The 10,053-nt window shown below is 60.7% G+C and overlaps 1 protein-coding gene across 1 annotated transcript in view; it reads right to left on the bottom strand.

Moving 5' to 3' along the window:
* The window catches only part of CC2D1A (coiled-coil and C2 domain containing 1A), a 13,443-nt gene that overhangs the window by 3,161 nt on the left and 229 nt on the right, over window positions 1-10,053 (bottom strand). Inside the window, exons 2-29 of the mRNA XM_010569832.1 lie at window positions 9,630-9,707; window positions 8,930-9,065; window positions 8,622-8,734; window positions 8,416-8,481; window positions 7,735-7,872; window positions 6,420-6,705; window positions 6,207-6,331; window positions 5,937-6,009; window positions 5,692-5,781; window positions 5,455-5,585; window positions 5,299-5,371; window positions 5,016-5,143; window positions 4,694-4,832; window positions 4,421-4,593; window positions 4,222-4,344; window positions 3,673-3,731; window positions 3,397-3,513; window positions 3,235-3,308; window positions 2,629-2,687; window positions 2,503-2,554; window positions 2,168-2,267; window positions 2,007-2,097; window positions 1,745-1,876; window positions 1,569-1,621; window positions 653-722; window positions 404-530; window positions 221-297; window positions 33-114 (exon numbers count right to left, since the gene is read on the bottom strand). Coding sequence (XP_010568134.1) covers window positions 33-114; window positions 221-297; window positions 404-530; window positions 653-722; window positions 1,569-1,621; window positions 1,745-1,876; window positions 2,007-2,097; window positions 2,168-2,267; window positions 2,503-2,554; window positions 2,629-2,687; window positions 3,235-3,308; window positions 3,397-3,513; window positions 3,673-3,731; window positions 4,222-4,344; window positions 4,421-4,593; window positions 4,694-4,832; window positions 5,016-5,143; window positions 5,299-5,371; window positions 5,455-5,585; window positions 5,692-5,781; window positions 5,937-6,009; window positions 6,207-6,331; window positions 6,420-6,705; window positions 7,735-7,872; window positions 8,416-8,481; window positions 8,622-8,734; window positions 8,930-9,065; window positions 9,630-9,707 — 2,965 coding nt within the window. The remainder of the gene's footprint in view (window positions 1-32; window positions 115-220; window positions 298-403; window positions 531-652; window positions 723-1,568; window positions 1,622-1,744; window positions 1,877-2,006; window positions 2,098-2,167; window positions 2,268-2,502; window positions 2,555-2,628; window positions 2,688-3,234; window positions 3,309-3,396; window positions 3,514-3,672; window positions 3,732-4,221; window positions 4,345-4,420; window positions 4,594-4,693; window positions 4,833-5,015; window positions 5,144-5,298; window positions 5,372-5,454; window positions 5,586-5,691; window positions 5,782-5,936; window positions 6,010-6,206; window positions 6,332-6,419; window positions 6,706-7,734; window positions 7,873-8,415; window positions 8,482-8,621; window positions 8,735-8,929; window positions 9,066-9,629; window positions 9,708-10,053) is intronic.

The following is a 10,053-nucleotide window of genomic DNA, read 5'->3' as shown; positions in this document are numbered from 1 at the left end:
GGGGGGGAGGGGGGGCGGGGGGGGCCCCCCCAAAAACCCCCCCCCCCCCCCAGGCCTGCCCCTCACCTCGCTCTCCACCAGGTTCCTCTTGTACAGCGCTTCCTTGGCCGCATCCTGCTGAGAAGGAGATGTCGGAGGGGGGGGATGAGTGGGGCCCCCCACCCCCAATAGCACCCTTGGGTGCTGGTGTCCCCCACGGCGGTTTTGGGGGCTGCCTCACCCGGTTGCCCTCGGTGCCCAAGCGCCTTGCCGTCTCGGTGTAGAGCTGCAAGTATCGCTCCAGCTGGGCCAGGTACTCTTAAAAAGAGGAGGAAAAGGGGAAAATAAAGTCGGGGAGGGGGCATGGACACCCCCACACGTGCCCCCCCCCGCCCCCCCAACACACACTATGGAGGCACCTCACCTTTGCGGAAGATGGGGTCGCCATGCTGCAGGCGCGACCGCAGGAGCTGGCTGCGCCGGGCGATGTCCTGGTACTGTTCCCGCAGCTCAGGGGGGACCGGCCGCTGCGCCTGCCGGTACGCCAGCATCTGCAGGGACAGGGAGCACGGTGGGGGGAACATACACACGTAGTGGTGACGGTGCGGGGGGGCACGCAGCGGTGAGGGGAGCCCCCCCGAAACGCTGTAGGCATGGCGTCAGCAGTGCTCACCTTCCTCTCCAGCTTTTCCTGGTCGAAGGCCAGCAGGTTGAGGCTGGGCAATGCCGGCATGGCCCTGCTGCGGGGAGGGGGGAGACGGCCCCGGGTGAGGTGGGGGGAGGATGGGGAGGGGGCGGTACCCCCCCCCAGACCCCCAGGCTCGGCCCGCGATGTACCCCCAGCCCCGTCCTTTCAGGACACCATCTGCCAGCACAGGCCGGTTGGCTGGGAAGGAGAGGAACGGGGGTCCCGGGGAGGGGGGGGCCGACTGGCCCTAGTGGGGTGGGATGGGGACCCAGCCCTCCCCTCCTTGCTCCTCATCTCCCACCTTGGTCCTTGCTCCTCTCCTCCATGCGATGCCTGCCCTTTTCTCCTCCTCCTCCTGCAGCCGGACGGGGCCGGGGTGGGGTTTAAATTCCCACTCTGTGCCACTCCCCAGCTGCCAAACTGGCCTCATCGGCAACGGCGAGCATCAAGACCCCTGGATTGGGACACCCCTGGATTGGGGGTGGGAGCAGCCACCGAGGAAGGGATGGAGCAGGACAAGGTGTCCAGAAATCAGAGTTTTCCTGGGCTGTGGCTCTGGCCTGCGCCCCTTTGGGTAAAAGCAGGCCCCGTGGAGGAAGAAGGGGAGGAAGAGGAGGAGAAGAGGTGCAGGCAGGGCCGGCCTCGCTACAGCACCGAGCAGATGGCTGTCCTGAAAGGGAAGGAAAAACGGAGAGGAGAGACGGTGAACGGCATCTGCCGTGCCGGCGTCATGTCCCCATCCCAGCCTGGTCCCCCCGAGGATGATCTGGATCCCACCAACCGCCCCGGTCAACCCCCAAACAGCCCCCGAAAGAGGGTGCCGAGCCCCTGCCGCCCCAGCGTGCCCTGCCAGCGGTGCCACTGCACCGCGGCACTTGCCAGGCAGCCCCCCGGCACTCGCCTGTTCACTTCCTTTGCGGGAGCAACGGCCGGTTTGGGTTTGGGGACGGCAACCTGGAGGGAGAGCCGGGTTTAAGAGGGTGTTTCCCCCCCGGCCGCAGCATTTATTTAATGGATGGGGAGCCCGAGGGCAACTGGGGCCTGCGGGCAGCATCCGGTGCCCGCTGCGGCACTTACCGGGGGCATGGTGCTGGGGTTGATGACCAGCCAGCGCTCCGTCCTCATCTCCAGCTGCTGGGAGCTCAGGGGCTCCCTGATCCGCACAATCACTTCCAGTTTCCCCCCCGTGGGCCGGCGGCCATCCAGCAGCTGGGAGAGAGGAGGGAAATACCATTAACAAACCGGAGAGAGGATGGAAATCCCATTAACAAACTGGAGAGCTGGTGTCCACCCCCAAGAGATGGCGGTGGGGGTGATGACGGGCCCCGGTGCTCCTTACCTCAATGATCTCCCGAACCTCGCACACCGTCTCCAGTGCCGCCAGCTTGAGCTGGGCTGTGCCGATGACACGGTCCATCTTGAACAGCCCCCTGGGAGAGCGGAGAGGGGTAAAACCAGCTCAGGGTAGCCAGAAGAGAGGGGAAAACCTCGGTCTCTTACCCTTTATGCGCCACTTCAAACTTGATGCCTTTGGCCTGAAGGACCCGCCGGAGCCCCCGGTGCCCTCGGTTCATGTACAGCTTGAACTGCTCCTTGAATTCTGCCAAGGGAACCACCGCACCAAAACCACGGCATCAACAGGAGGAGCAGCGCCGAGCCCCCAGCGAGATGGGGGCCAGGAGCAGAGCTGCGTTAATTACCCCCACTCTGTCACACTAACGATTCTCAGCCCGGAGCCTTGGCACGCTCTGCAGTGATGGCGTGGAGCCTTCGTGTCGCTCCCTTGGTACCAGCCCCCTCCCTGCCTCTCGGGAAGGGCAGAACGGGGCACTTACCGGGAGAATCGGTGTTTTTGATGACGTTGGTCTTGTCTTTTTGAGCTTCCTCCTGCCAAGGTAAAGGTGGGAGGGTGAGGGCTGAGCCGCTCGGCCGGGGAGCACGGTGGATGGATGCCGACTTACCGCATTGGGGTAGGGGAACTCGAAGCGCACGAAGGCGTCCAGATCATTGGGAGCCACACCTGCAAGACCAACATGGCGTGAGCGCCGTGCCGGCGGTGCCGACCACTCGCAGGTTGCCGCGGCAGAGGATTCATGGTCCTCCCTGGGCCCCCGCACTGTCCCTGAGCTCTGCCAGCACAGGCAGCTGCCTGCTGCTCCCTGGGGAGCCTGCCTGGCATATCAGGGCTTTGGCAGGACCATCACCATGTCCTCACCGCTCCCCGCGGGTGAGAACAGCCGGGGAAGCAGTGCACGTTAATGAGCGCTGGCAAGGGGCCCAGCTGCCCCCGGGGCATTTTAACAGCAGATAATTAAGAAAAAAGACAGTTGTCAGCGGGCACCCGGCGCAGCAAGGGGGAAACAAGCAAACCCCAGCGCTCCCTCCTCCCCACCATGGCGAGGATCCCCAGCCGCCAGGCGCCGGTTGACAGCTGCTGGGCAGTGCCGGTGGCTTGCAAGCTGCCGCGAGCCCTTTGGGCCGGTGCCTACAGCTGAGCAGCATAGCCTGAGCTGGGGAGGTCTCCGTAGTCATGGCCGTCCTGCACTCTCCCCCCCGTTTTCTCTCACCTGGCGGTGCCGGGAGGTTGATCCCTTTCACTATCGACAACACCATGTCATTGCTGTTCAGCTCCGGAAAGATCCTGTGGACGGCGAGAGCAGAAGAATCCCATCAGCGCCCGCCCATCCTTCCTCGCCTGCGGAAGCCACGCTCGGCCAGCAAGCCCCTACTTGATGACGCTGAAGGTTCGTTGCTCATAATGGTACTTGGGCAGCGGGAAGCCCCGGGCGTGGGCCTGCTTCAGGATCTCCATATTCTGCTTGCAGTCCTCAGCCAGCTTCTCAAACCTGGCGGGGAGAACGGCTTACGGCAATGTCCTCATCTTCCTCGGCACCACCGCGCTCTCGTGGCGAGGAAGGTGCCTCCCCCTGTGGCAATCCTGCCCTCTCTGCCTGCCCGCACCACCCCAGCAGACAAACACTGCGTGCACTAGCCAGCAGACTCACTTGGTCGTCTCCGCAATGTTCCCCAGGTGAGTGAACTGCTTGGAGTAATTCATGCACATCTGGGAGGAAGAGGAGAGAAGAGGAAGGTTTCTGCATCCCGCCGGCCTCCTGGCACAGGTGGCCACAGAGGAGCAGAGCTCCTTGGGCAGCCATGGCAGCCCCAACGCCAGATCCACCCGACCCAGCACTCCCTGGACACGTTGGTGCTGGGTTTTCCAAGCCCAGAGGCATTGCCCCTTTCCCGAGTGTCCTGCTCCAGCCTGGAGGTTTCTTCTCCAGCAGAAAACCCTGCTTCAGTCCAAACTCAGCCTCGATTTATGCCAAGATTTAAAGCACCCTTCCCTTGGAGAGGGAAGCAGCTCATTTCCTTCCTCCTCACTATCCTTCCTTCCTCATCTACAGTGAGGAAGGACCCCCCCTCCAGGTCTCCCCTCTTTCATTGCACACTTCACACAGCCCCACATGGCCTCCTGCCTGCCTTGTTCTCAATCTCTCCTCACATGCGGCCAAAATAACCCTATTTTTTGGCCGTCCCCTGGGCTCCGCTACCTCGTGCTGCTGCCGGATCAGCTTCATCAGCTCCAGGTACTGGCTGGCTGCCTCGGGAGAGATGTGCACCCCCCGACGCTGCACGAGCACAAAGTCCTCCTTGTTCACGGGGGCTTCGGGTACCTGGAACGGAGGGAAGGGGTCAGATCTGTGACACGAGGAGCCTGCCCAGAGCCACAAACCTAAAAAAACCCCTGACCTTGGTTATATCGACAGGCAAACCGTTCTGCGAGGCCTCGATCATGGGATCCAGCCCTTTGGCCTGGCGCAGGAAGAGCTTTGCCCCCTCGATGTCATTCTTCTGCTTGGCACGGAGGGCGGCCTGCATCAGCTGCTTCCTTCTGCCTTCCAGGAATGCCAACTGCTGCTGGGCTACAGGGGAAGAGGGGGGCTCAGCATCCTCACCCTGGTCCCATCATCCCCCCAGCATGGTCAGACTCAGCGAGGACTGAGCGTTGGTTCAGGGTGGTACCTTTTGCGGTGGTTTTGGGGGCTGGTTTGGCCACTCCGGCAGAATTGGGGGCACCCGCAGAGGAGGTTTGGGGAGGTGGCGGTGGCTGCTTGGGCTGGGAGGCGGTAGCGGCTCTCGCTGGGGCAGGGCTGGCGGCAGGCTGTGCCGGGAACAGAAGGGATGGTGTCAGAGGGGGCTGCAATAGGAAGAACACGAAACATCCGCTCCTCAGGCGTGGGAGGGCCGGGCGTACCCTCGAGAGCACTCCCCACTCTCTGTTTTGGATTCCTGCGGCAGCGGGAGGGAGTCAGACAGGGGGTCCCGAGTCCCCAGAAACCCCGACCTTTGCCTTTTCAGCACCATCATCCTCCTCATGGACCTCCTGGCTGGCCAGCTTCATAGCAGTTTCCAGCACTCCAGCGATGCTTTGGTCTCCGGACGGCTTCTCCATGCCCTGGATAGGCTGGAAGCCTGGCCAAGAGGGGTGCAAAGGGGAAAAGCTGGGTGGTACCAAAGGCTGCCCCACCTCGCTGGGCTGGAGGGGTCCAAATCTTCCTCCTCGCGGCACACCAGCTTTGGGAAACAGCTCCGAGAAGAGCTCGCCATGAAATGGACAGGGAAAATACCTGGCGGAATGGGCAGCTCCGAGAAATCCACCGTTTTCCCAGCTTTGTGTGCCCGGATGGCGTCCTGGTATTGCTGGAAGGGAAAGCGGAGGCTGAGCAGGGCCACGGTGGGGCCAGCAGCACCACGCCAGCTGGCAGAGCGCGCGGCTGCTGCACCTTGACGATGCGCTCGTGCATCCGGGCCTTCCGGTCATCTCCCTTGCTCTTGGCCTGCGCCGCCGCCGTCTTGTACCGCTCCATCCTCTGCTGCAGAGCCTCCAGCACATCCCGGGGAGCGGGGGGAACGTCTGTTTGGGGGGAGAGCCAGAGAAAAGCTTCAATTGCCTATCTCTTTGAACTTCCCTTTCCTTAGAGAGCAATTTGGGGTTAGAAATTAGCTGTTGGGGCTTCTACCTGCCGCATGAGATGCTGGTTTAACTTCTGGCACAGGCACTGCTGCGGCAGGCTGCGTCTGGCCAGGCGACAACTCCTTTGGCAGCTGGTCTGTGGAGAAGGAAGCGATTGGCACCCGCAAATGAGCAGCAAGGTAATGGCTGCATCCACCAGGATAAGCAGAACAGCCATGCTGGCTTTCTCGACCCTCCGAAAAGGGGGTACGAACGCTCCCTGCTGCTCCCTGGCAAGGTTTTGGGTCTTACCGGGAGGAGGCGGCACACTGCTCAGCTCCACCGGCTGGCCATTCCCTGCCGCTTCGAGCAAGGAGTCAAAGCTCTGAAAAATCACCAGGAAAAGAGAAAAGCTTGCTCTTTTTCTGTATTGAGTTTTGCAGACAGCCCCAGCCAGCCTGACAGACCCTTGTTTTACTACAGAAGCCACAAAAAGCGGGAGATCTGCGCCAATATTGAACAGGAAGGGAAATTCAGGCCACTCTGGCTGCCTGATGTGTGCCCAGACACACAGAGCCTTACCTTTGCGACCCGGTAGTACTTTGTGGCCATCTCCAGGTCTCCATGCTGCTTAGCGTGCAGCGCTGCAAGCTTGTACTCCCGCTGCCGGCCCCGCAGCAGTGCCTCAGCACCGGCATGGTCAGAGCCTGGGGAAGCAGAGAGAAGAGCAGTGTTGCCGGTTTCCCCATCAGCAGCGGGGTACAGCCATCTCTGGAGCAGAAGAACAAGCCAAACCTTTGCCTGGGTGGGAAGACGGCAAGGGAGGAGCTGGCTTCACCTCTGGAGAGCTGACGGGCAGGACCTGAGGCTTTGGGAGAACGGGGGGTGGCTGCGGCTTGGGGGCAGAGGCAGCAGGCGGCTGCGGAGGTGGCTGCGGGGAGCCAGGGCGGGGGGCTGGCAGGGGGGAAGCCAGGGAGGGCTGCGGAGAGCTTGCACCCTTCCCCAGCGCCACTGGAGGGGGGATTTCCTCCTCGTTGATCTTTTTTCCCTTCTTGACGGAGGCCAGCATGTTCTCCAGCGTCTGGAAGGAACATGCACATTAGTAAAGCCCTCTGTCACTCCAGTATTCCTCTACCCCTGTGAAAAGACAAACCTCAGAGCCTGCTGGGACAGCAGCAAAGGCGCTGGAGGTGGGAAAACCCAACGTCTGCCTAAAAACAGCGCCCAAACTTGGGCTGTGTGCTGGGGGTTTCTCACTGGTTGGGAATCCAGCCCCCAACTCTACAAGCTCCTTATTCCCCCCCGCCAAACATCTTCAGCTGCCTCCTCTCCCATCCCATGCGAGAGGGCAGCTGCCTTGCTCTGACCACATCACTCTGCTGGTGGACAAAATCCAAGGGGAAGGGTGAGCTCTGCTCCTGACAAGGCAGCACTACCCCCAGGTTTCCTCAGGAAGCCTCACGGGCTCCAAAAAATGCTCTTAATGGTGAAAGACATCACTCTCTCGCGAGTTACAGCCCAGAAGCAACACGCGATCCTGCTTCAGGGGTCAGGGAGGGCTCTGCATCAAAACGGGGTGCAGGAAAGACCTGAGCGTGGCAGAAGGGGCTCAACCAAGGGGGGAAATGGCCTGGTGGGGAAAACAGGGCTCAAAATAAAAAATAGAAAAAATAATCCTAAGACTATTCAAAGGGTTTTAAATAACCACGAGAAATCGGGACCTCAAGGTTGTTTTAGCCAGCGCTGCAGCAGGGTAAGATGTTCAACTGGAGCTCACTGTGCTTAACATGGTCTCAGAGATAATTATATCGCAGGCGGCTGCACCCGCGTGTGTCTCAGGTTTACGTTAACGCCTACAATTAAGCACCGAAATTAGGATGACCTGATTTTCCAAGAACTCTGAGTAATTCCTGTGGGGAGCTGGATGGGCTCACAGCTGCGGGGAGAGGCCAGAGCTCAGCCGGAAGCACAAAACCCCTGAGTTCAGAAACACTGGCCAAGCTCAGCCGGGAATTCAAGATCAAACGGTTTCATTTGATTAAAGATTCAAGGAAACTGAGGACTTTGTGTCAGAGTCCCATGAGCCCTCAGGCCCATGATTTCGGCTCACCTTGAGGCCCCTCTCGTAGCGCCGCACCCTGGAGCTGTCCCCGGCCTGCTTGGCATTGGCGATGGCCGTCCGGTACATGTCTGCCCGCTCCCCCAGCGTGGACTCGATGTCGCTGGGCTCCGGAGGCACCTCCGGAACCTGCAGCCGCCCCAAGAAGAAACGCTCGGATCAACCCAGCGAGACCCAGACTACCCCCACCGCTGATATCCGTTCGGATCGGGGGCTCAGAGCAGACCCGGTGGCTCAGCACCTGGCTCTGGCTCACGCCAGGTCTGGCACAGCCACCCTTCCTGATCTGCACCGTGATTTTACAGCCTCTGCGGGCTTAAGGAAGAGCCCCAAGGAGCAGCAGCAGAACCCCGACAGCTGCTAATAAACAGGGATTGCCTGAGAACGGCTAAAAAGGGGATTGACGGAGACTTATTTCTCATAGATTCCAATAAATTTGCTAAATCCTGCCTCCACGCTCGCATTTTCCAATGCTGCTCATTACTGACAAGGCAAAGGGAACCTGGCTTCTCCCCCTGACCGCCAGGAAAGTTTTTTACCTCTCTGGGGAGCAGGTTCACGTGACAGAGTCACATTTTCTCGTCAGGGAAACGAACAAAACAACACAAAAGGCTAAAAAGGGCCGGATCTGGTGCCAACACAACAGAAGTGGAGCAAAAAGACGCGTCGTACCTTGGCGGGGGGCACCGGTGCATCCGTGCTCCCTTCCCCTTCGCCCAGCACCTCCTGCAGCTCGGCCTGCAAAGCGCCGGGAGTTTCATCAGCAACGATCCAGGGCAGAAAAGCCCTTTTTTAGGATAAGGCAATCCCAACAAATAAAGCCCCAGCGACAGAGGCGCAGAGACCAGAGCTTCCCCAGGAGCTCAATCCCTTCTCACCATGAGATCGTCTTCATCTTCCAGCTCTTCTTCGTCATCCCCCTCCTCCTCCTCGTCCGTGTCCTTCATGCAGAGGGCGGCCATCTTCTCAATCGCCTCCATCGGCAAAGGGGCTGGAGGAGCAGAAACAGCACGAAGGGTTTTTTGGGGCAACGTACCTGTTTCTTGATGGTTTAAGCCCACGTGCAGGGGAGTCCAGCCCGGGGTGGAGGCAGAAACAACCCAAGAGGAGCGGCTTTCTACATGCTGTGTTATTAATTATCCCAGAAGTTGACTGCACATGAGCTCCCTGCAGCAGCAGCACTCACTTTTCCCCTTGGGCTTCTCTCCCGGCGCAGCTCGGCCTCCCACCAGCGCCAGCAGCTCAGCCTCCAGCTCGGCGGCATCATCTCCGGTGTCATCCCCTGCTGTCCCCTCCGGGGAGAGGTCCACCAGCAAACCCATCTGCGGGGAGGGAGAGGGAGGGACAGCCCTGAGGGCACGACGCTAACAATGCCTCGTTAGTGCGAGGGGATCCCCTGGGATCCAGCAGAAGGAAGGAGGGGATCGATGTGGACCTTCTGTGGGTGGAATTCAGCGTGTCCCATGGTTCGGAATTGAGCCCACAGTGCCCCGAGTGACCTCGCCACGGTGATCCACAAGGCAATGAAGCAAATAAAAGCATTTAAACTAATTAAAACACTTAAATAAAGACGACAGACAGTGCAGATGCTCCCAGCTCAGTGACAGAAACCCTGCAACGGGAACAGCCAGCATCGCCATTAGCACCCGTTTAACCAAAACATAGCCCTGCATGACCGATGTCCCCACACGGGGAGGTGCGGCAGGAAAGCGCCCGGCAGCCCTGCCCACGATGGCTCAGGTTTCCCTCTGCCTGCGGAAGAGCTGTTTATGGCGTCGACCTTTCCCTCCCACGCGGGCCGGGGTGGGGGGGGGGCCCACCCAGCTTCCTGAGGGTGCTAGGGTTTGGTGCACACCGGGGCGAGGAGGGGGGGAAGCGGGCCGTACCTGCCTGGCAATGGCGGCACCATGGCCCGGCGGCATCCTCCTGGCTTTGCTCATGTCTCTGTCTCTTGCCGGGCCAAGCTGGGGGTGGGGGGAGTGCTGCATTAGGGTGTGGGACCCCAGCACCCTTCAGAGAGCCCGGACCAAGCCTCCCCCTCCGCCGCCACCCTTCGGCCTCAGCTTTCTGTGACCCCCCTGCGTTCCTGTTTTCCAGAAGTTTCTTGACAGCCCCCTCCCTCACCACCACACCACCCTGAGCACTGCAGGGCACTCCCCCCCCCCCCGCCCCGAGCCCTGACCCTTCCTCCAGAGGATTCTCCCCCCACCCCTGCAGCCCTTTCCCTACAGCCTCCTCCACACGTTACAGCCCCCCAAAAGGCCCCATTTCCCCCACGCAGCCCCCCACAAGGCCCCATCCTCCCTGACA

This window comes from Haliaeetus leucocephalus, unplaced genomic scaffold (assembly GCF_000737465.1).
Source record: "Haliaeetus leucocephalus isolate CR32 unplaced genomic scaffold, Haliaeetus_leucocephalus-4.0 Scaffold274, whole genome shotgun sequence".
Lineage (NCBI taxonomy): Eukaryota > Metazoa > Chordata > Aves > Accipitriformes > Accipitridae > Haliaeetus > Haliaeetus leucocephalus.
The sequence above is the reverse complement of the archived record's forward strand: the minus strand, read 5'-3'. Positions and strand labels throughout refer to the sequence as shown.